This window comes from Oncorhynchus nerka, linkage group LG4 (genome assembly GCF_034236695.1).
Source record: "Oncorhynchus nerka isolate Pitt River linkage group LG4, Oner_Uvic_2.0, whole genome shotgun sequence".
In the NCBI taxonomy this organism is placed as follows: Eukaryota; Metazoa; Chordata; class Actinopteri; order Salmoniformes; family Salmonidae; genus Oncorhynchus; species Oncorhynchus nerka.
In genome coordinates, this window is record NC_088399.1 from 16,740,306 (window position 1) to 16,766,012 (window position 25,707).

The 25,707-nt window shown below is 41.2% G+C and overlaps 2 protein-coding genes across 3 annotated transcripts in view; one reads left to right on the top strand and one right to left on the bottom strand.

Annotated features, from left to right (window-relative positions):
* Nucleotides 1-2,492, top strand: part of mmp11b (matrix metallopeptidase 11b) — a 36,810-nt gene extending 34,318 nt beyond the window's left edge. Inside the window, exon 8 of the mRNA XM_029647914.2 lies at nt 158-2,492. Within this exon, the coding sequence (XP_029503774.1) occupies nt 158-285 (128 nt within the window). The 3' untranslated portion in view covers nt 286-2,492. The remainder of the gene's footprint in view (nt 1-157) is intronic.
* Nucleotides 2,493-7,311: 4,819 nt separating this feature from the next.
* On the bottom strand, nt 7,312-25,102 carry smarcb1b (SWI/SNF related, matrix associated, actin dependent regulator of chromatin, subfamily b, member 1b). 2 transcript variants are annotated; one of them, XM_029647934.2, is made up of 9 exons: nt 24,974-25,100; nt 24,208-24,319; nt 23,777-23,885; nt 23,076-23,213; nt 20,367-20,494; nt 16,545-16,711; nt 11,437-11,627; nt 9,262-9,393; nt 7,312-7,994 (listed from the first exon to the last, which is right to left on the bottom strand). In XM_029647934.2, exons 1-9 carry the CDS (start codon nt 25,055-25,057, stop codon nt 7,955-7,957), a joined length of 1,101 nt encoding a protein of 366 aa, XP_029503794.1. In that variant the 5' UTR covers nt 25,058-25,100; the 3' UTR covers nt 7,312-7,954. The 2 variants fall into 2 exon arrangements, with proteins under 2 accessions (XP_029503794.1, XP_064873338.1); XM_065017266.1 differs by lacking the exon at nt 7,312-7,994 and having other exon boundaries at nt 9,372-10,274; nt 24,974-25,102.
* Nucleotides 25,103-25,707: the final 605 nt, after the last annotated feature.

The window sequence follows — 25,707 nt, forward strand, 5'->3', positions numbered from 1 at the left end:
ATGTCGTGTTGTGTTCCCAGTTTTATTGATAGCAAGCATGTGGATATCTCTGAGTATTGTGTGTTTCTGACAGTTTGTGTGTGTGCGTGCATGTAACCACATGGTAAACCCATTTAATTGCGTTGAGCTAATTATTGACCTCCTAACTTCCTAATAGGCTTTGCTCATTTCCTGAGTGGGAGACAGTATTGGAAGTTTGACCCCGTGGAGGTGAAGGTTCTGGAAGGATACCCCCGCTATATCGGCATGGACTTCTTTGGCTGCCCTGCTTCCTTTTATCGATAAAGCCAGGAAGAGTCCATATCGCCCCAAGAGGTGAATGGAATATCAGGGCCATCTTTATTTTTTTGCTCTTAAGACTAATGTTGTTCCACTGGGACTTTAGACTGATACAATTACATCATTGTGTAACATAAACAGGATGACTGTTGATTTTGGTCTAATGGAGGTCAGGACTTGATGCTATTGGTTGAAACCTTCATTATGACCCCAGTCTGAGGTGAGGGGCAGTCTGAAGACCAATAGAAATTAAGGTCATAATTCAAAGGGTGAATTGAGGACATTTAGTTTCATCATCATCCACAATATGATAATAGCTGGTTTGAAATCGATGCACACTGTTTGAGAGATACGTTAAAGAGCGAACGGCCAGCTAACAGAAAAACAATGTACCCAACTGGTATTTGTAAATGGACATTTTCATTCAAGATAAGTAACTTCAATACTTTTGTTCAGGATAATCATAACCCAATTTTAATCAATAGGCAGCTTTTTCTCAAGACGAATGCTTACCTTTGCATCAAATAATAAGTTTTAGTATGCTATATGTTTTTATTTTTTCAGAACAAAACCTTTTGTAACTGTCTTTAGCCTCTGGTACATACTTTTAAATGCCATGTTAAATAGTAACATTTTACATAGGCTCATCTTTTCAAATCCGTAGGAACAGTGTAGTTACAGTATTATTTCAATACTCTATGAGTACTTTTCTCTATGAAGGGAAATGTAAAAAAAATTCTACCTCATATTCATCATCTCCAGCACCAACCCAACATCAACATATGTGAAAATGGCGCATTTCTATGTTTTGTATAAAAAAATATAGAGGAAGCTTAAGTGTGTCACATGACATCATCGGTGTGCATCATGTGATTTTTAACCAATTATGAGTAGGCATTGCCTACTAATTGTCTACTAATTGGTTGATGATGTCATTGGAAACACTTATTTTCCTCTATATTTTTTAATACAAAACATAGAAAACCACCATTTTCACATACAGTATGTTGATGTTAGGATGGTGCTGGAGATGATGAATATGAAGTTGAACATTTTAGATATGTCCCTTTTAAAAACTACAACCGGTGCACTAGAAAAGTGAGGTGATAGTTCTATGTTTCTTATTGGTGCTCATCGCCCTTTCCATCGACAGCCAATGATACTATTCTCAGGAAAAAGTACATTTAACAAACTAGACCCTCTGAATTGTTTTTTTTTGCTTGATGTTTAGCCTCGATTCTTATTTATTGCTGTTTATGTGTTGTCAAAAATATTTTACCCACAGATGAGTCTCAAGTATTTATCTGTGCAGTCCTGCTTCCTTTTCTGCCATTGTTTAGACAAAACCCATCAGGTAGCAGTGTAAACCTATTTGAGAGGGACACACATTTTCTCTCCGGCCTCACTGAGCTTTATATTTCACACACAGCTGCTAAAACTGACTCAACAATGAAGGTAAAGATGTACCTCAAATAGAGGGCTTTATCTTTAACAGTTAAAGGGATATTTCACTCCAAAATCAATGTTTGATAGACTTTTTTATACCTCAAAAGTAGGCCATCTGTTTTGTAGATCCAGCCATATGCCACTATCCAAAATGAAAGGTGTTAATGCATATAGCTGGAGGAGTGTAGATTCATCTTGACATTAGACTTTTTTTTTTCTTCTTTTTTTGGTCTGAAAAGATCTGACAAAATTTGATTTGGGAGTATAACGTCCCTTTATTGATGTGATGATTTTACAGTGGTGAAAGCCAAGCATTGCATATCCAAAGTTGTCACGGTGATACCTCATCACGTAAAACGTCCTTCAGTTCTTTTACAAACTGCTCCTTCCAAGATGATGCTGTAAACCTTATTCATGTTGTAGCGTGGAACCATTTGTCATGCAGCAAGCCTCAATTGCTAGTCATTGATGCTTCCATGTATCAGTGCAGGCCACTGATACCATTTCCTCACTCTTTTTGATATATTGTGATGTCATTGACTGCAAGATAACTATTTCATAAAGCTTGCACTCGTAGTTTTGGTGTGAGAGCATTGTCTGTAGAATTATGTCTCGCGAACACTGTTTTTTTTACCATGTATCCAGCATAACAACCTGACCATTTATCTTTCCTAGAATAGTTTTTTTAACCGAAATATATATTTACTATGTAAATCATTTAGTATAAATTCTTTGGTCCCAATAAAAAGCCTCTTGGTTTAAATGAAATGAAATGTTGTTTTGTGAATGAAATGTTTCACTTGCATACACTTGCATACAGTAACATTCGGTGTTTTGTGAAAAACATCAATTCCGTGCCACAAAATGCTAACATTTCAGTCTCGTATAATGCTGGATCAGTATCAGTAATGTTATTAATCATTGCAACATAATACATGTGGATTGCATCAGCTGCATGATATTGAAGTACAGACAATGTAAGGATTGTTCTGGACTAACGCGGACTGCGCTCATGTTTTTGTTTATGAGCTGGGGGCTCAAAGGCTTCATCCTCTAAGTGCCAAAGCAGGTCTGGTACCAATCTATCCTCCACAGTGTTGAAATGGAACCCGGGTTCAACTGTGCTGGAAATGGAATCCGGCTGTTCCGTGCTCCTCCCCTGCGGACCACATTCCACAACCATGTCATCTCTGGCCCCCAACGCCACCAATTTGTTACGTGTCAACGGCTCTGTTTTGATTGGATAGTTCTGCTAATAATCAACTTTGAGAGATACAAGTATCTTTATTTCCCAAACACAATTCAACACAATAGTTTTTTTTGTCTTTTTAACAATTTAAACAGGCCATGTTGTTACCTCATATCCCAGTAATAATGCCTTGCTTTAGTACTGGGAAGAAAACACTCTAATTGGCTTAACCATTGGCTCAATTTAGCCCAAGGCAAACATTTTGACTATATTAGCCCACACAGCTACAAGGAGGCATTTTCATACTAGGTTTAGGACCCCAACTGATGTATAGAACACTCTTAAAATGATCTACTTTGGTTTAGATACATGCATCATGAAACCTCTAAAACACTCATTTTACTTTTTTTTGTTTTTACCTAACTTGCTTGCCACTTTTTCCATGTTTTTCCTTCACAGACTCCTTGAAATGATGACGTCTTCCTAAATATTTGATCAAATGGTTTTCCAAAAACAAGGGTGACTCAACTTAACCTTTTGGCTGAATTTACCCCACTCTCCCCTAAATCCCTATCATCTCTGTGTGGGATGATGTCACTTGGCATAGTGAAAGCTGCAGGAAGTCCAAAAAAAAGAGACTATTACTTCAACTTTGCGGCCATCGCAGAGCGAGATTGAGTTGAATAACTGTAAACCTGTATTCTGACAGTATTCTTCCCTATTAACTAAAACCTTCTGCCATGAACAAAACAGAGTGGGGGTTGAAAAGATGATAAACGGTAGTTGAAAGGATTAGCCTAACTCACACATACACACTATGGAAAAGTGGTGGACAGAACCTGACAGACACCAGAAATTAATTGAAGCGTCCTTTCTTTTATTATCCATATGTGCCTTACAGTAAATATCCCTCCTTTGATGTGGGCAGCAGGAGAACAAGCAGATGCTCTCAATACAAGCCATTCCTTCACTCTTTTCACTTTCCTTAAACTTCAATGTCTTTTCCTCAATACGTTTATAGTGGCTGAGCTCTCTCATTAGGCGGTGACTACAAGGGCTTACAAGGATTGCCAAAGGCCCCTTGTAAGATTTGGATATGAATACAATGCACTGAGGTGGATAACTGATGGGTCAGATGGGGAGGGAACGGGAGGAGGTTTGGTGCCTTGTGAGATAGTGTTGGTTTTGGACAATTCAAAAAAATCATTTGAGTCCACACTGTACAGTATATTGCATCACATTCTAAGGCAAAAAAATATAAAGCACAAAACTATGTTTCTACAGATTTCTGATGTACACTGTGTACAAAACATTAGGAGCACTTTCCTAATATTCAGTTGCACCCCCCCCTTTGGTCCAAACATACCAAGGCAGCAATGAAGAGGGCACGACAAAACCTTTTACCCCTCAGGAGACTGAAAGGATTTGGCACGGGTCCCCAGATCCTCAAAAGGTTCTACAGCTGCACCATCAAGAGCATTCTGACTGGTTGCATCACCGCCTGGTATGGCAACTGCTCGGCATCTGACTGGAAGGCACTACAGCGGGTAATGCGTATGGCCCAGTACATCACTGGGGCCAAGCTTCCTGACATCCATGACCAATATACTAGGCAGTGTCAGAGGAAGGCCCATAAAATTGTCAAAGACTCCAGTCACCAAAGTTGTAGTCTGTTTTCTCTGCTACCGCACGGCAAGCTTCTACCCCCAAGCCATAAGACTGCTAAAGAATTAATAAAATCGCCACCCGACAATTTACATTGACACCCCCTCCCTTTTGTACACTGCTGGTACTCGCTGTTAATTATCTATGCATAGTCACTTCACCCCCACCTACATGTACAAATTACCTCAACTAACCTGTACCCCCGCACACTGACTCGGTACCAGTGCCCCCTGTATATAGCCTCGTTATTGTTATTATTTTAGTCTACTTGGTAAATATTTTCTTAACTCTTCTTGAACTGCACTGTTGGTTAAGGGCTTGTCAGTAAGCATTTCACAGTAAAGTCTACACTTGTATTCAGCGCATGTGACAAATAAAGTTGGATTTGGCCCTCAGAACAGCCTCCATTCATCGGGGCATGGACTACAAGGTGTCAAAAGCATTCCACAAGGATGCTTACCACAGTTGTGTCAAGTTGGCTAGATGTCCTTTGTGTGGTGGAACATTTTTTATACACACGGGAAACTGTTGAATGTGAAAAACCCAGCAGCGTTGCAGTTCTTGACACACTCAAATCGGTGCGCCTGGTACCTACTGCTGTACCCCATTCAAAAGGCACTTAAATCTTTCGTTTTGCCCATTCACCCTCTGAATGGCACACATACACAATCCATGTCTCAATGCTTTAAAATCCTTCTTTAACCCGTCTCCTCCACACTGATTGAAGTGGATTTAACAGGTGACATCAATAAGGGATCATAGCGTTCACATGGATTCACATGCTCAGTCTATGTCATGGAAAGAGAAGGTGGTCCCAATGTTTTGTATACTCAGTGTAGATCAGTTTTTACAGAATTTCACAATGCAGTCCAGATTCTTTCATTAGTAATGTCTCCAGAAGGGAATATGGAAAGAAAAGGCACTGAAACAACATAAACCACAATACTTCACCTTCACAGTGTCCCCTTCACCCCTCATCACTCTCTGTGACAGTCACTGTGGAGCATCACAAGGAGATACTCCTTTAGAAGAGAACCCGAGTTATTGCTAGTATCCTGCACTTGTCCTTATGGTGACACTGAAGAGAGAATCATATCTGCATGTCGAGCAGGAGGAACGCAGCCCGAGGATGAAGCAAGCCTGTACTGGCTCAGACACATACACATGACCCCTAACCTCTGCTATTTTATACATGCATTATTCAGGCGGCAAGAGGACGTTGCCAAGTTCCTAAAAGTTCGGCAATGTGCAGTTACAGTAGATGGGGGGGATACTTTGGGGAATAACATTTATTTCAATGGATGTTGTTTTAATAATTCCAAAACATTAATTTCTTACAGTTCTCATGGTGCTCACTAAATTGTTATGCCATGTCCAACGTAGCTGCTTGTAGCTAAACGAGTGTCAATTTTCAATGTTTTGAGTGAAACAGATGGCTTTCGGAACTAGCGATGTAACCATTTTCCCCAAACCAGATTCAGATTACTTCCTATGAGTTTGATGGGGTTCTTTCTTTCTGTTTTGCTTAGGCAAGCATTAGTCATGGATCTGTCATCCTTTTGTGGTCTGCTTCAACCAATCAAGCATACAGTAGGAATCTGAGCCCCCAGATGCTGAATGATGGTTCCAATAAGAGCCATCCTGTCTGTGGGGTATGAAGTCAGTAGGGGAACTCCATGGCCTAGATTAGGAGGACCCATAGGGGATACAAGACACAGGAAAGACCCCACTTCCAACTACTCTGAGCAGAAATGTTTTTTTGCCCGTGTCACGAGGCTTTTAATGCCAGTTACAGAAAGACGCTTCTTCATTATTCATATTAATTCACATACCCGTTTGTTGCTAATGAAGAAAGTGGACAGGTATAATGCGTTATAAGCATGTAGAGTATGAGCATTTATGTCATATGGCTTATATTATGTAGCAATACTGCTTCAAAATGGCAGTTCTTTAGTCAGTACAAGACACTGAAAGGGGGGGTCATACATGTTTATGACAAGTATTACAATGCATTATACCCACAATGCATTATACCCATTAGCTTTAATGTTGTGTTACCAGCTGGTCTATTCTTTAACAAACACAGCTAGTAAAGTAGTTTTTCTCCACATTTATGTAAAGTTAATCTGGAGAGATACTCAAATGCATTTACAATGCCCTTGGAGGCATGTCAAGTGCATACTAGTGTGATTTCCTGTAGTTTAGCATGAAACTTACAATGTGATGAATGACACACAGGAACATCCAAATCTCTGAAACAGCCCTTACAGCTCATTTATCAGTGCCAACACTGCCACCAATGAAAGAAATGGGATCGGTTGCCAAAGGATTGTGGTTTTTCGTTAATCTCTTCAGTTTCATGTGAACGATCTCCAATTGCTGGACCGTATAAAAGATATGCCATCTTGAATTTCAAAGGGACACACTGGAAAATCTTACCCTGAGAACACAATATCTCAAATGTGAAGTGTGAGTGTAGAGATTAATCCCCATTTAAGCTGATTAAACTGAACCAGTTAAAAGTATGTTTAACCAAGAATCCATGCAGATTCAGCACTTCGGTATGGGAGATTAGGTCACAAGGAAGAGCTTGAGCGAACTGAAGAGAAACAGAATCGACTCGCTGGCCTTAAAGCCACACAGACTGAAGCAAATCTACTTTAAATACCTCACAGTGACAATGAATAATAGCCCACTGTTGACGATTGTAGAGCAACAAACTACATCTGTAATGAAGTCTATGGCATTTTATTAAAAAAGGAAACAAAACAAAAACGTTGACTAAAAGTATCAGCACCTTTACAAAAAGAAAGCACAATACATAAGTTTACATTATTTGCAAGAGTTGAGTCTGCTCGAGTGTAACATTAGTTTCTATTAAAACGGACAGGTCAGTCAGTCGTCCATCTGCATCGTCCATCAAGAGGGATATGAGTGCACCAAAGCAGTATTACAGTTTGAGCTCACTTAGATGGTGAGTCTGTAGAAACAACAAAGGCTACATTTCATACGGCTCCATACACTCTACCCATGGCACCTTTCATTTACCACCTCGTCTCATCAGAGATGAGTAGCGGCTTGAACCACTACAGGGGCTTGGATTGGGCAATTGAAATGGATAAGGCTCCTTCAACAAAAGTCCCTGTTCCTGGATCAAATGTAATTCTTGTAATTAATGGAGTTAGGTATGTGACAATGGTCCTGGATCAGTGTCCAGAGGACATGACAGCCAAGCATAGAGTTAGTTAACATTATGGGGGCTGTAAGGGACCAATGGAATGTCTATTGTTGAGTTTGTGTGTGTCTCTCAGAGGGCCCATTGGGGTTGACCATTTGTTGACCAGAGGCTCTGTAGTAGCTTACTGCTGCTTCTCTCTACCAGGCAGGGGCAGTGTTGGCAAGTCGTCTCATTCGTCTGAAAGGAAAACATATGGAATAGGTTATTATGTGGTCGATGGCAAATCGGCTGGATGAATAGAGAAGATTCTTAAATGGGGAATCTGATGACGTAGGACAGGGGCTGTCATAGATGCCCTATTACAAATTAGAAACTGACTGGTTTTGCCCAGATCAGTTTTCAAATAGGCTGACTGGTGCAGACCAAAAGCAATGTGTCTGATTTTGAGGCAAAACCATCTCGTGGTCTCTTCCTCAACCTTCCAGTTTACTGGTCTGTCTCTGTAACATTTGGGCAGCCCACTTTCTTTAATGATTTCTTCCTAGAGGACAGGGTGGGTTCTAATAAGTTCCACTACAATGCTCCTTCGCCCATTAAAAGGAATACTACACACTAAAAACATATTTGAGTGTTTTGTTCATTAATACAATCCCCCAAAAATGGTGCATGTCAGCAGTCAAGTTTTCAAGTTACAGAACAGTACAGAGCAAAAACTCATGATGATGCATGTTCTATCTTGAAAACCTCATTGATGACATACACAATTATTTGGACTAATGAACAAAAAAGGAAACTTGAGCATAGGATTCCTTTAAGCCATTCTATAGCAGTGGACATAGAGACGGGGAGAGGGCGCTAGTCATAGAGGAAGGCTCTATGTCAATGTCTTTCTGCGAGTCCTCCCATCTCCTCACCTCCTTCTCAACTGTAGAAGGTCCAAGGTCTCTCCCCTCGAACCTTCTTCTCCAAGGGGTTTTGAGAAGTAAGCAAGTAGAGAGGATGCGAGGAATCGAAAGGAAAGATGAATTGAGAAAGAACCCAGGTTTTGAATGGCAGGCCATCTCTCTCCCTCTCTCTCTCTCTATTAGCTGGCATTCCTGTCAGGTTTTGAATTGCAGGCCATCTCTCTCCCTCTCTATTAGCTGGCATTCCTGTCAGGTTTTGAATGGCAGGCCATTTCTCTCCCTCTCTATTAGCTGGCATTCCTGTCAGGTTTTGAATGGCAGGCCATCTCTCTCCCTCTCTATTAGCTGGCATTCCTGTCAGGTTTTGAATGGCAGGCCATTTCTCTCCCTCTCTATTAGCTGGCATTCCTGTCAGGTTTTGAATGGCAGGCCATCTCTCTCTATTAGCTGGCATTCCTGTCAGGTTTTGAATGGCAGGCCATCTCTCTCCCTCTCTATTAGCTGGCATTCCTGTCAGGTTTTGAATGGCAGGCCATCTCTCTCTCTCTATTAGCTGGCATTCCTGTCAGGTTTTGAATGGCAGGCCATCTCTCTATTACCTAGTGTTCCTGTCCTGGTCCCTGATCTTCTTCTCCATCTCTGCATCTGTCAGGGTCTCCAGCAGGGGGCACCATGTGTCAGCGTCGCCTGTGTTGCGGATGGCGATTTCCACTGTAGGCAAGGGATTCTCACTGCAGGAAATGACATCAGAGCGACAGGAAATCAAAGACAAACGAGGAAGAGAGCGCCCAGGCTGGGACATGCTGCAGTCATGGTGTGTTGAAGAAGTGGAAGAGCAAATAAGAGGCATCTTGGGGAGAAAAAAAAGAACCCCGTTGTCGCTCGTGGGTTAGTCCCATTTTGATGAGGAATAGACATACAAAGGGACAAAAATGTGACTTACTGGAACTTATTTCTACCATGTATTTTTTTCACACCCAAGATGCCATGTAAAAGTAGAAAAGTAAAGCACACTTAACCAAAGCATTGAAACAGTCATAAAGCAGCCATCAATCAAAAGCTGCTCGGACCACTACAGCATTTTACGTACCGCTAGTCAAAATGCCTACAAAACATTATTCCACCTGGTAAAAGGGATTCCAAAATAACACATTCAATTTGACAAATTAAGACCTAGGACAATAGATAGGAAGGCACCCGTGGAACCGTTTTGTCAGATACTTCCTGGATTTCTGAACCTCTCCCTATGTAGTGACAATAAGCCACACAGTACTTGACTATCCTTTCCATTCTATGTGCGGACTGCAGTTTGTAGACAAACCAACAGTGATAACTACAGTTTTCCCTGACTTGGTAGAAACAGAATACCTCATACAACTTCATAGGTTTTACTCTTCATAAACAATTCATTTAGTTTCCATACTTTGGGGGGGGCGTGTCCTGCAAAGTTAAGGAAACAGGCGAGAGAGAGAAAGAGATAAAAAGTGTAAATGTACTCAGCTTCCCAGGGCAGACCGTGTCAAGAGAACGTGGGTGGGTAGTAGAGGGTTAAGCTTGGGGAAGAGGGGGGGTAGTTCAAGTAATTCAAAAGCATATTGACCTGAAATCAGACCTATAAGGGACAGACAAGTGGGGGGAGAGAGTAGAAAAGAGAATTAATTTGCAATGCAAAACAAAAAAAGCCATGATGATGACGATGTTAGCTAAACTCCTCATTTCCCATTTACACACAATCAATGGCTTGAAATGACTTGAAAAGCATTGACATCAGGGTTGGGCTCAAAACCGAAACCAATCGAATGTAAATCGTTTACTAATACCAATAAAAAAAATCTGCCATTTCTCAATTTGTTAAATGTGCTTTTTCCAGTTCATTTCATGAAATCACCATTAGTGAAATGGAATTGAGTCCAACACTGATTGATAAGCAGGTCACAAATGATCCAAAAGTCCCAAATGAACTGAGCCAAGCTGATGGGATGAGACAAACCATGCAAGGCAGAGTGGGGGAGGAGCACATACACAAACAAAACGGCTGTATGTCTGTCACTGGCAGGGGGAAAACCTATACAACGTTAAGATATTTCAATTTGTAAAACGAATGCCATTATACGCTAAAAGGAACTGTTTCAGGGTTCAAATGGCTGAAGAGTACTACTTGAACAGATGGGGGGGTAGCAAGGTTTTTGTTTTGGTGGGAAAACACATGGTACTCATGCTTGTAAATAATGGATATGTGTGTGTTTGTGTACTCAGTGATGTAAACAGGACGCAGGCAGTCTGTGTGTTTGAAATCTAAATCCACTTTGTGAGTCACAGGTAAGCAGCCAACTGTTAAACCCTCCACACACAAACACCTTAAACTGACCCCAGTCCATGTCACTGTGAGATACAGTTCATCTTAAAGAGCACAGAACATAGTAACATGAGGTGAACTAAATGCGTTCTGGCCTTATTCCAGCAACGCTCCATGATGCAGGCGACCACTCATCTTGAGTATTTAAGACGTATTCTACAGGACAGAATGAGACTCTGGAAAATGCTGTGTTTAGGCTGAAAAATGTGTGTGGGTGTTGCGACAAAGACACTGCAAGCAGAATGTGGACAGGTATTTCTACCACTTCAACTTTCAATTCCATCAGTACTCCAGGCAACGCATAGGACATTAATATGTCTGAACGAGCATGAGTGTGTGAAGGTTCTGGTCTGGGAGGGTGTCCTGTGTGTGTGTGTGTATATGTGTGTGTGTGTGTGTGTGTGTGTATATGTGTTACCTGAAGGCGTACGTCCTCTGGTGCCAGCTGAGCTGGCCACGGATGCTGTAGGCGATGGTGGTGACAAACTCTCCTCCCAGGCCCAGCTCGGAGCACAGCTTGAGGGCAAACGTCTCCGGAGAGTTCTCCCTCTCCGACATGTCCCACTCAAACTGGTCCACCAAGGAGATGTTCCCAACGTGGATATTCAGCTGAGGCGCAAACACACACACAAACAGTTTTAAGAGATACAGTATGTATCCGAGTGATGTGCCGCCAGTTTGAGACCCCTCTTTGTCACGTGGGCCAGATGCAGACACTGGAAATTACTATTGAGATAGTCTTTGACCTTTGTAGCAGTGGTGTGTGTGTGTGTGTCCCTATAAAATCCATGTTGCGGAAAACGCGGACAGAGTCAAGGAAATTCAGACATTAAACCGGAACATTCAAAAATGTTTTTAACTAAATAGTCAACTTAGAAAAGTCATTAAATTTGCCAAAGTTAAATCATAAGACATGAACAAAATGAATAAGTTATTTGTATTTTCCTGTAACTTTCTGAAAGGGCACAGGAATGCCCATCTGTGTGTGTTTTGTGGTGCTTGTATGTCTGGTTATCACCCTGTGCAGCTGTTAGCGATAATGCTGGTAGATGGAAAGGCTTTCCCAAAAACCTTGTCAATCATTTTTTTCGCTACAAAGCAGCCTACCTTGCAGAATGATTAGAGCCCGACGGGTAAATCGATTAACGGACGATATTAGCCTTTCGCATAAATATTTGTATCGGCCTTTATTCCACAGATAAAATCGTTGATATTATATACATAGGATAAACAAAAACCTATAAGTCTACTCATTTGTGTTAAACATTTTTATATTTCAATGGTTGCCTGAAGAGGGCGCTCAACAAGCTGCTCATTGAACATTCAGTCCTAGGTCACAACGTGAAAGAGAGTAGTCATGGTGGTTTGACGGTGAGTAGCATGCCACAGCCAGCTTATTTGAATAAGTAAATAATCAAAAGTACACTTCAAGCAAGCAGCCCTATCCTCATCATATTTGCTTAGTTATAGGTCCTGAACAGTTATTTCTCTCTCATGGCGACCAGGAAGTTTGAAAAGAGGCTTAGTGGGCGGGAAGCTTATTTTGATAGAAATTAATGCCTTGACCGACAGCTCTTTGAAGCGTCTACAATGCATTTGGAAAGTATTCAGACGCCTTGACTTTTTACGTTACAGCCTGCCTTATTCTAAAATGGATTAAATACATTTTTTCCCCTCAATCTACACACAATACCCCATAATGACAAAGCAACAATGTTTTTTTTATTTTTTAGAAACGTACGCATTCATGATTTGGAAAGGTACACACCCGTCTATATAAAAAGGTACCACCGTTGACAGTGCATATCAGAGCAAAAAACAACCCACGAGGTCAAATGAATTGTCTGTAGATCTCAGAGACAGAATCGTGACGAGGCACAGATCTGGGGAAGGGTACCAAAAAATGTATGCAGCTTTGATGGTCCCCAAGAACACAGTGGCCTCCATCATTCTTAAATGGAATAAGTTAGGAATCACTAAGACTCTTCCTAGAGCTGGCTGCCCGGCCAAACTGAGCAATCGGGGGGAGGGCCTTGGTCAAGAAGGTGACCAAGAACACGATGGTGACTGACAGAGTCCCTATGTGGAGGAACTACCTAGCCAGCAAGGTAGTTAGCTTAGCTAGCAACCTGTGCGACTTTTTATTTTACCTTTATTTAACTAGGTAGGCTAGTTGAGAACAAGTTCTCATTTACAACTGCGACCTGGCCATGATAAAGCACAGCAGTTCGACACATACAACAACAGAGTTACACATGGAATAAACAAACAGTCAATAATACAGTAGACAAAAATAAAAAAGTATATATATACAGAGTGCAATTGAGGTAAGATAAGGGAGGTAATAAATAGGCCATGGTGGCGAAGTACCGTAATTGCTGGACTATTAAGCGCACCTGAATATAAACCGCACCCACTGAATTATTTAAAAAATATGTATTTTGTACATAAATAAGCCGCACATGTCTATAAGCCGCAGGTGCCTACCGGTACATTGAAACAAATGAACTTTACACAGCCTTTAAACGAAACACGGCTTGTAACAAAAATAAATAGGCTTTAACGAAACACGGCTTGTAACAAAAATAAAATGGCTTTAACGAAACACGGCTTGTAACAAAAATAAAATGGCTTTAACGAAACAAGGCTTGTAACAAAAATAAATAGGCTTTAACGAAACACGGCTTGTAACAAAAATAAATAGGCTTTAACGAAACACGGCTTGTAACAAAAATAAATAGGCTTTAACGAAACACGGCTTGTAACAAAAATAAAATGGCTTTAACGAAACACGGCTTGTAACAAAAATAAAATGGCTTTAACGAAACACGGCTTGTAACAAAAATAAAATGGCTTTAACGAAACACGGCTTGTAACAAAAATAAAATGGCTTTAACGAAACACGGCTTGTAACAAAAATAAAATGGCTTTAACGAAACACGGCTTGTAACAAAAATAAAATGGCTTTAACGAAACACGGCTTGTAACGAAGTTTGAGCGCGCTCGATTTACGTCACATTATGTGACGGTGCTCAGTTTTTTGGCGGCATGAATCTTGTGAAAGCGGGAAAAATCCATAAATTAGCCGCGTCATTGTATAAACCGCGAGGTTCAAAGTGTGGGAATAAAGTAGTGGCTTATAGTCCGGAAATTATGGTAATTACAATATAACAATTAAACACTAGAATGGTAGATGTGCAAGTAGAGATACTGGGGTGCCAAGGAGCAAGATAAATAAATACAGTATGAGGAAGTTGGAACAGCTATTTACAGATGCAATGATCTGTGTGCTGCTCAGACAGCAGGTGCTTAAAGCTAGTGAGGGAGAGTCTCCAGCTTCAGTGATTTTTGCAGTTCGTTCCAGTCATTAGCAGCAGAGAACAGGAAAGAAAGGAGGCCAAAGGAGGAATTGGCTTTGGGGGTGACCAATGAGATATACCTGCACGTGCTACAGGTGGGTGCTGCTATGGTGCTATGGTGACCAGTGAGCTGAGAACGCTATTAGAGAAGTAGTTGGTGAACCAGGCGTGTCAATCATTTGAGAAACCTAGGTGGTTTAGTCTGCAAATAAGAATGTGGTGATTGACAGAGTCGAAAGCCTTGGCCAGGTCGATGAATACAGCTTCACCGTAATGTCTCTTATCGATGGCGTTTATGATATCGTTTAGGACCTTGAGCGTAGCTGAGGTGTACCCATGACCAGCTCTGAAACCAGGCTGCATAGTGGAGAAGGTACGGTGGGATTCGAAATGGTTGCTATGTGCTATCTCCCTTATGTGCCAACACTGGACTGGCGCCAAAGTGAACAATTATCCTTGATACAAAAAGAACACTGTTCGCTGTACTGCAGCGCCAGCTGTGCCACCAGAGACTCTGGGTTCGCACCCAGGCTCTGTCGCAACCAGGAAGTCCGTGGGGCGACGCACAATTAGCCCAGCGTCGTCCGGGTTAGGGAGGGCTTGGCCGGTAGGGATATCCTTGACTCATCGCGCACCAGCAACTCCTGTGGCGGGCCGGGCGCAGTGCACGGTAACCAAGGTTGCCAGGTGCACGGTGTTTCCTCCAACACATTGGTGCGGCTGGCTTCCGGGTTGGATGTGCGCTGTGTTAAGAAGCAGTGCGGCTTGGTTGGGTTGTGTATTGGAGGACGCATGACTTTCAACCTTCATCTCTCCCGAGCCCGTTCGGGAGTTGTAGCGATGAAACAAGATAGTAGCTACTAAACAATTGGATACCACGAAATTGGGGAGGAAAAAGGGGTAAAATTAAAAAAGAACACTGTTACTGTCTGGGCCTATTACGTTAGCTGGTGGGATTATTTAGTTTGTTTTCACAAATACGCAAAAAGCAAGACAGTTGGTGCAGAGCTATCATTCAGGCTATGTGCTTGCATTCATGATTAGATAAGTTGCTAACATTAGTGAGCTAGCTAAATTAGAATGTGTGAGTAAATCAGTACGGCAAGTATTTGCCTGCATAAACATTTTCAGTCATCGGTGCATGACATTTGCAGTTTAACTCTATAGCCAATACCTTTTGCATTGAATTACGGTGTAATGTACACATGGTTTCTGTAAGGAAACACTGTCGTAATGAACAGCTAGCTTGCGCTTGATCTAACATACTCTCACTGCTAGGTTGCCATAAAGTGTGTTACTTTTGACCTTTGTAAACACTAGTAAATCTACTCAAGACAAATGCTGACACTTACGTTACGAACGGCATGTTACTGCATTTCAATGCTTATTTGTGAACAGTGCAGTTTCAGATTGACTTGAGACCAATTTAATTTGATTAATCCAGCCACCCCTTGTGGTGGTTTAGCACAAACACTTTTGCATACTTCTTATCCACTGCCATAGATGCACATCTTTTAAGTTGTACCTAAGGTAAACTAAACATGTTTAACTATCGTATTTAGAGGTGAATATCCTGTAAACCACAAATAAAATGTTCTTAAATCATTTGTAATTTAGTTAAGAAATCAGAGTATATGTTAATCCTTTGGGGCACAACGTGTAAAAAGAAAAATGATGCTTTTCTCCACCGCTTTCATAAAAAATAAAATACCTTTTTTTTTTTTTAAATGGCAGATATAGTCGCTAATCGTGACTTTTGCTTCCCTATCAGTATCAGCTTCACTAAAAACGGTTAAAAAATAAAATAATTAAAAATCACATCTTTCAGGCTCGAAGAGTGATATCATGATTATTTGAATAAATCCAGTGCAGATTTGTTTTCCTAAACTCTGCAATTTACATGAACGCTACAGAAACACCGCTAACCAAACAACGGTCTCTTGCTGGTGGCACTGGCATTAAAAGGGTAACTACACCCAAAATGTAATCTATATCATATTTTTCCTAGACATCAAAAGTGGTCTCGTGAAGTGGTTTAAGCATTGTTTTGGACTAAAACAAACTTGTGTGATTTTGAGAGTGAAAATCTGAAAAAAACTCAACAGAATCAGGCAAAAAAATATACAACTGATTTTATAAAGTCCCTAGTGTGTGTGTGTGTACCCACCTTGATGATGACCCTCTGGTCGGTCTGCTCGTCCAGGATGCTGTCTGTGGGGTAGGACTCTATCTGCTGGCGGATGGCTGAGGCAATGGCCGGGACGAAGGCCAGTGGGTTCAGGTCCAGGTCGTCACACAGGATCTCTGCAAACATCTCCGGGGTCATCAGCTTCTCTGGAGGAGCGGGAGAGGATGGTGGAAGAGTGAAGGGTTGAGTCTCAATAGTCTAAAGAGGCTTCCTCATCTACTTTCTTACATTTGGAGAGTTCAGGGGTGAATCTCAATACTCTATGAAGAGGCTTCCTATGTGTATGTTCATGCATCTTCAGATCAGTGTACATAAAACAAAGGGTTCACAAGGATAGGAAGGAAGCCCCAGCTTTAATATTTCAGCTTCCAACAATGTAATTGTCTCAACGTCAACAGTGAAGAGGAGACTCCGGGATGCTGGTGTTCTAGGCAGAGTTCCTCTGTCCAGTGTCTGTGTTCTTTTGCCCATCCTAATCTTTTTATTGGCCAGTCCGACATCTGGCTTTTTTTTGCAACTCTGCATAGAAGGCCAGCATCCCAGAGTCGCCTCTTCACTGTTGACGTTGAGACTGGTGTTTGCGGGTACTATTTAATGAAGCTGCCAGTTGAGGACTTGTGAGGCATCGGTTTCTCAAATTAGACACTAATGTACTTGTCCTCTTTCTTCTTTAAAATCAGCACAACCATTTTTAGCTGTGCTAAGATAATTGCAAAATGTTTTTCTAATGATCAATTAGCCTTTTAAAATTATCAACTTGGATTAGCTAACACAAAGTGCCATTGGAACACAGGAGTGACGGTTGCTGATAATGGGCCTCTGTACGCCTATGCAGATATTCCATTAAAAATCTGCCGTTTCCAGCTACAATAGTCATTTACAACATTAACAATGTCTACACTGTATTTCTGATCAATTTGATGTTATTTTAAATGGATAAAATGTACTTTTCTTTCAAAAACAAGGACATTTCTAAGTGTAAACTCTCCTTCCAGACTCATACCAAACATCTCCAATCCAAAATCAAATCTAGAAATCGGTTTCTATTTCGCAACAAAGCCTCCTTCACTCACGTCACCAAACTTATCCTCGTAAAACTGACTATCCTACCGATCCTCGACTTCGGCAATGTCATCTACAAAATAGCTTCCAATACTCTACTCAGCAAATTGGATGCAGTCATCACAGTGCCATCCGTTTTATTACCAAAGCGCCTTATACCACCCACCACTGCGACCTGTATGCTCTAGTCGGCTGGCCCTCGCTACATATTCGTCGCCAGACCCACTGGCTCCAGGTCATCTACAAGTCTATGCTAGGTAAAGCTCCGCCTTATCTCAGCACACTGGTCACGATAACAACACCCACCCGTAGCACGTGCTCCAGCAGGTATATCTCACTGGTCATCCCCAAAGCCAACACCTACCTCATTTGGCCACCTTTCCTTCCAGTTCTCTGCTGCCAGTGACTGGAACGAATTGCAAAAATCGCTGAAGCTGGAGACTTACATTTCCCTCACTAACTTTAAACATCAGCTATCTGAGCAGCTAACCGATCGCTGCACATAGTCCATCTGTAAATAGCCCACCCAATCTACCTACATCATACCCATTTTTTTTATTTTTTATTTACTTCGCTGCTCTTTTGTACACCAGTATCACTACGTACACACCATCATCTACTCATCATCATCTGCTCATCTATCACTCCAGTGTTAATCTGCTAAATTGTAATTACTTTGCTACTATGGCCTATTTATTGCCATACCTCCTCATTCCATTTGCAAACTGTATATAGAGACTCTTTTTTTCTATTGTGTTGACTGTATGCTTGTTTATTCCATGTAACTTTGTGTTGTTGTTTCTGTCGCACTGCTTTGCTTCATCTTGGCCAGGTCGCAGTTGTAAATGAGAACTTGTTCTCAACTAGCCGACCTGGTTAAACGAAGGTGAAATAAAAAATTAAAAAATTAATTAAACAAACTTTTGAACAGTAGTGTATTCAAAAATCTTGCATATCTTATTTTCCATCATTAACAATTAATATATGTGTAATAATATTGACAGTTCATTCAAAGTATTGTTACCTATAACTATTGCATTACATTTTTGTCAAGCAATTATTTTAGCAAACAATTATTGTAATTCATCCTATATTGTCCCTAACATCCTTACCCCGTAGCAACAGATGTGGGATACACACACACTCAACCCCTTTCCCCCACAATCAACCAGAAGCTCAGATGCTCAACATTTGTTACATCCCAGAGCCCAACTCAAGAAAGGACTTGATTTATGAATGCATATACAGTTACAGTAGTTTGAGAAAGCATGCAAGATTGAGCAAAATTGGCAAGAATGGGGAGATTTGATTAACCAATGTCATGTCCTAGTTGATGGAGATCAGATACACCCCCTTCACCTGACACACACACACGCCTGTTGTTTTCCCAAGCATCTCTGAGCAGTCAAACCTTTTGATTATTTTGTACCGCCAGGGCCACAATAATTTGCTCCCTCTCCGATTGTCCGAGTGTGACCCCCTCCCCATGGGTTACTGCAGCTAGTGTTGCCAGCACTGCCACTACCTGGGTGGAATACCCACCGACTAAGGACAAAGTCATCAAGGTTCTCATTAGCAGTTTGAGAATTTCCTTGTATAGTATGCTCGTCCATCAGGGGGCTCTGGCTTTGTAGGACCAACCCTGCCAGGCAGACACAGAATCTTGAGGGGGCTGTGCTACCTCTATTAGGTCTCTGTCCACATTCCTCTTTCTGTTTTGGCTGCATATAGGCAACTTACAGTAAGCCCATAAAACAGATAAAGACTTCTCTTTAGTGATGGGTCGCTCAGGTGGGTGTCTAGGGTATAGGCTTGGGGACCGTTCCATCATGATAGGAAAATAAATAATGTAGATGTATAATTTATTTAAAAATGTATATCCCTCATCTGCACAAAATTGTATGCTCTCTCTCGCAACCCCTGCTCACAGACGTACATTGGTTCTGGGATAAACAACCGTTTCCTTTCTTACTCACTTAATGCCACACTTTTCCCAAACACAAAAACACACCTTCCATCACAATACATCCACACATACTGTGCCTTATGTCTTTTGTTTGCTATGCTTATCTCTACCATGTTGAGTACCTGTGTTCAAATTCGTTATTTATCCTTTCTTCTAATAGCATCTTATCCATTTTTGAAATAATATAAAGTTCAATAATTATTTTACTACATTCCCTATCTTGAATGGTAGTGTAGTTGTAGTTTATTTAACAATTATTTAATTGTAATTGCTTTTCTATCCATTTTTTAAATTATTACAATCCCTACCATGGCTAGTATTTGGTGTTCCATTATTCGACTCCTCTATGAGAACGTTGTAATTTTTAGAATAGCCATGGAGTAGTCTTTGTATCTCGGAACATTTGGTTGTCAATAATTTGTATATTGACTACGAGAGCTACATGCTTCCCTTTTAATCTATTCTCAGGAACTTTTTCTCTTTCTTGAATACCAGTACGTACTAGATTCTCTCATAGATCTAGTCTGTAAGTCAAGTAACGCTTCTCTCAGAAAGATGTTTTCCTTTTTAAGTTCATTAACGTCCGTTTCTCCCACTTCTATCGTAAGCCACTAGATTAATGAGATGCATTCAGTGTGGCTTTCTTTTGAGGCCGGTTCTGTTACAGGCAACGATTCTACAGCCTTTTAGGTTGTTTTCAGAATAACACCCTTAACTAGACTTTGTTGCTCTAAAGCAGTCTTCCTCCCGGTGGATGGAGAGTGGAGCAGTACCGTTCATGTTCCAGGTGAACGCATCTCTGAGCTTCTGCCCATCAATCTCCATGTCCAGACGGATGGGAACCAGCACCTCGGCCTGAGACGCGTTCTCGTGGATCACCGCCGGGTCGTGGTCGTCAAAGCTTTGCAGAGGGAAGAAGACAAGGTGTTAGATTAAACTACAATCTACGAAACGTTAGTACGACATTTCTTGGCATTCCACAGTCATTGGAGACCCCATTAAAGACATTTATCGTGAATAGCAGGCTCTAAAATCTACCGCTAATTTAGCTTTTACTCACTTCCAGCAGGTCATTGCTAGCAAAAGATGAATCCAATCAGCGTCATTGTACACCGGTGGCCATATTTGATACACCATTGGGAATGATGAATTGATGCTTATCATATGGGAATTCTTTGTCTCTCTGTCAGCATTCTACTAGCCTGGTGGTCTCGTCTGTTTGTACATTAGCCAACTTCTTTCTGTGTTTGTTCATTTGTCATGCTAACCATATGTAATGGCTCGACAACAATAGAAGAGTTGGCGCCACACAAAGAATTGGCCAGGGTAGTAGTCTACGCATTCTAGTAAAGTCTTTTAAGTTCTGTGTTGGACCCCAGGAATATTAGCAGACTTCATCTAATGTGGATCCTAATAAAATTATAAATTATAAACTGGTTGATTCAATCCCTGAATTGTGTTTGGTTGACAGCCGTGGTATATCAGACCGTATACCACGAGTATGACAAAACATGTATTTTTACTGCTCTAATTACGTTGGTAACCAGATTATAATAGCAATAAGGCACGTCAGAGATTTGTGGTATATGGCCAATATACTCCGGCTAAGGGCTGTAATCCAGGCACTCCACTTTGCATCATGCGTAAGAACAGCCCTTAGCCGTGGTATATTGGTCATATACACCCTCGTGTCTTATTGCTTAATTCAACAATGGAACATTTGATTGTCCTGCCCAATTGGGTGGACTGTGAAAGATTCAGGGATCTGTCTGCTCTACTGATTTGTAGACTGTATTTCCCAGACTAGATGTCCATCAACACTAACATTCAGAGTGCAGCATGCACAACATGCCCTGTTCAACAGATCACATCTGTGCCAGAGAAAGGAGAGATGTTCACTAGAGAAGCCACAAGATGGGTCTCACCAAAACCACAGCAAAAGGAGCAATGCTTTGAGCCAGACATGCTTACGTTGTTTTCAAGGTCTTGAAAAAAAAAAGTGATTTCTAGCATTGTATAGGCCTTCTGGAGACTGTGTCAACTGTTGACAACCTAGCTGGGAAAGTGATACTAGGTCTACATTCTTTTAAAAAGGTTTCAAAACCCACAGAAGTGCTAGACCTCCGAAGTAAACAAGTGTTGTTTATTATCCCACCCGATTGCCTTAGCAACTTAGGCTATACAAGGTGAAAAGGCATCACTGTTTATTCATCCAGTTTGCATCACTCTTTGTTTGTTCAAATAATTTTGTTATTTAGGCCTACATTTCACAAGTTAAGGGTGTCCTATTACAAAACGAACTTTTCTACCATCAGATAAACAAGAGCCTAACATAATTGAGTATGTACTTCCCTATTTATTATCTAAACCATAGTTACAAATGCAAACAGCAACTAAACAAAGATGGCTGCCTTGCAATTCGGACATGAAAACAAGAACTACGGTCAGAGACCATGCCTGTTGAAAACATGGCAATGGCACTTAAAAGCCTCCATCTTTCAAGGTCAGCAAAAAGTGCCCCTGTATAAACAGATGTGTTTTGATAAGTTCCAGTCACACAATGAAATGCTTGTGTGATCTAGACAAGTGGGCTGTGGGACAGGGGAGAGAGGGAGGGATGTTTTCATAGACGGTCATGTCAGGACAGGAGATAGTGGTTGCTTTCTGGAAAACCATCGGAAAAGCAGCTGATGATGAACGAGCAACTCTACGGAATGTAAAAACCAGAGGAGTCCCAGTGACCCTGGAGGACCTCTGTCTCAGACTGCATCTCCTGAACCCCAAATAGCTTGAGAGCAGGAGGTTGATAGAGTGCGACTGACCCATCCCTTACATTTTCCCACACTCTGAAGGTTCCCCATAATGACTACGGCTATGCAGTCATCCATTCACTGATGAGAGCCGTTGAGCAAGCAGATCTGAGATTCATCATCTCGTGTGGACATATCGGGACTTTTCTGAAGGCTTATTTTCACAAGGGAAATGTAGAAATGACCTTGCAGTGGTCAATGAGAAAAAGAGTAGAAAGACAGTTCCGCAAGTGTCAGAGCCTAACCTGGCCTGAAAAATGCAGCAATGTTTCTCAATTTGGAAGACAAGATGCATTAAGACTATAAAACAACTTTTTGATCTAACTATTTTTTTTAACAAATCAAAAAAGTAACTAAAAATAAGAAATGGACACATCTTAAAATGATGTTACGTAATTATGAACTCAAATTTATTGATGTGAAAGTTGGACTGTATTTTTTTTATATATATATATATATATATATATAAAATACATTTAAAAAAAAAAAAATATATATATATATATATATATATATATATATATATGATTTTAAAATGTGAAAAATGTAAAGATTATCAAAAATAAAGGGCACGCCTATATAAATGGCACACAAGCAATCAAAGTTTATTTGTGGCTGTATTTAAATGAATACATCCACAAACACTGGCCAATGTGGGTGGGCTTTCCTCACCACAGGGGGAAGGTCCTCTTCTTGTCGCGGCCCATGCGGTTGCGGTTGATGGTGGTGGAGCAGGGAACAGCGTCCAGGTGGTGGGAGCTGTTGGGCAGTGTGGGGACCCACTGGCTGTTCCTCTTCCCCTTCTGCTCCCTGAGATGGACAGAGAAGTAGGGACTTTTGAAAATACAATACTGTGACCAATGAAACCCATTTCGGTTTGTTCACACGCCAAGGTGCCTGTAGGTAGCTTGAAAAGGCACATTTTGCATACATACTCCCAAAATTTGGTAGCCAATATTGTCATGCAGGACTCTTATGCAATTGGGGTGGCAGGTAGCCTAGTGGTTAGAGCTTTGGGCCAGTAGGTTGCTAGATCATATCCCGAGCTGACAAGGTAAAAATCTGTCATTCTGCCCCTGAACAAGGCAGTTAACCCACTGTACCTAGGCCATCATTGTAAATAAGAAGTTGTTCTTAACTGACTTGCCTAGTTAAATAATGGTTAAATAAATACAAAAAAATTCCTCCCATCCAGCTCAGTTGGTAGAGCATGGTGCTTGCAACACCAGGGTTGTGGATTCTATTCCAACAGGGGACCAGTATGAAAGGTATGAAAATGTATCCACTCACTAGTGTAAGTTGCTCTGGATAAGAGTGTCTGCTAAATGACTAAAATGTAAAATATGTAAATGCAGATAACAAGGAGGCATCACCTGAGGTAGGCCGGTGGTTCTGTGCTGATGGAAACAGCTTTGTACTTCTCATCGTTCCCCTCGAAAATCTCTTCACATTCGGAGGCCTTCAGCAGAGTCACACTTGTGGCTAAAAGTTATGTAACAATGTGTTGTGTTAATACTTTTTGCAACAACTCACTTTACCCCTACCTAGATGTACATAGCAACATCAATTACCGACTACCCCTGGACATCGACTCGGTACTGGTACTCCCTGTATATAGCCATGTTGTTTTTACTCTTTATTGTTATTTACCGTGTAATTATTCCTCGTGTCATTATTTCAACAAAAAAAATGTATCTTTAACTCTGCATTGTTAAAAAAAAAGAAGACAAATAAGTGAGCAGTTAGTCTACACCTGTGCGAATGACAATAAAATAGCTATTTCTGACAAGAGCGTATCACTCACCGTGCGATGATGCTACAATTTTCTTCCTCTCCTCTACTGAGGCTAACCTCCTCGAGAGTGATGGGTACCTTTTATACAGGGAGCCCCTGAACATACGCAGGTAGTTTCCAACCTGAGAGCAAGGAAGAGAGTCAGCTATTCTGTACCTTACACGTCATGTAGCCAAGTAGTGACTGAGCACGTAGCTAGTTAGCCGACGAAACTCAACGATTTACGATTGTACATCGTGGAGTTGAGTAGGCTTGTTAGTTGCTATGTATACAGTTGTCTACTTTAGTTAGCTAGATCTTGTTTCTGCCTATGATTCATATCTCCAATAGTGTTTGACTATAATATGGGCAGAGAGTAGCTGTTTGGAGTTTTTAAATTAACAATGTTGGGAGAGAACCACCCAGCGCACAACTCCAGACGGTCACAACAATACCTAACGTTAGCTTGATAGAAAGGAGTTTGTCGATTGAATGGGTCAATGGTGCGCTCAGTTGATTTTGTGCTTTCTACTACAATACACATCATTCTCATAGGCTACACTGTAACTGCATGCAGTATTGACCGTGGTAGTGAACTAACGTTAGCTAGCTAGACATAGTTAATTATGCAAAGCGGGATGTTAGCTAGTTTGTGCTCTGGCTAGCTAGCTGCTAACGTTAGCTTTCAGAACAGACACAACAATGCAATGGCACAGGCTGATGATGGCCAAAATGCTGGCTGCCAGTACGCTGTGTTGTCAGCTAAATATTCCCGTTATCATACATCTCATACATACCTCTGATCCAACCATGTAAAAGTCTCCATCTTGCTCTAACTGAAATTTTATCGGTTTCTGCCCAAAGGTTTTGCTTAACGCCATTTTTACAGTAGCTAGCTAGTAACAAAGCTCCACAGCGCATGCTCAAACTGCCGTGTTTAAAAGTGTCAGTTCGGCGCCAAGGTGCGATGTTTCGTGAAGACAAGATAAAACATATAAAAACTGTATTTCTATGGTCTATAACCTGGAATTTGACCGGTGATAAAATGTTTCTACCACCTTTGTGGAGAGTTGGTGGTCTAATGAAACTTGTGCATCTGTGACTGATTCTTTGTAGTGTCAGCCGTCTTTGGGTGATTGTCAATTTCGGACAGTAGACTAGCCTTCTTCCTCCAATAATAATAATAACAACGTATTTGAATAAATGTTCCTCATATTTACCCCTCATACACTACACCTGAACAAAATGATCATCAATCTAATGTGTAAAAGCACAGATCATGCCTTTATAAGGTAATTGACATTGTAATATCATGGTCTGCTGTAAAAAACGCTTGGATTGCGTCCTACCTGACAGGTCGCTCCTACCAGGTGGCGTGGCGAGAATCTGTCTCCTCACCACGCGCTCTCACCACTGGCGTCCCCCAGGGCTCTGTTCTAGGCCCTCTCCTATTCTCGCTATACACCAAGTCACTTGGCTCTGTCATAACCTCACATGGTCTCTCCTATCATTGCTATGCAGACGACACACA

Bases quoted from the DNA above. Each gene is read 5' to 3' on its own strand.
- smarcb1b (XM_029647934.2), bottom strand. From the start codon at position 25,057: ATGGCGTTAAGCAAAACCTTTGGGCAGAAACCGATAAAATTTCAGTTA. The intron at 20,495-23,075 runs GTGAGGAAAGCC...CCCTCTGCAAAG, and splicing joins AAGAGGACCTTCCCCCTGTG to CTTTGACGACCACGACCCGG. The intron at 11,628-16,544 runs GTGGGTACACAC...TTTGCGCCTCAG, and splicing joins ACCAGAGGGTCATCATCAAG to CTGAATATCCACGTTGGGAA.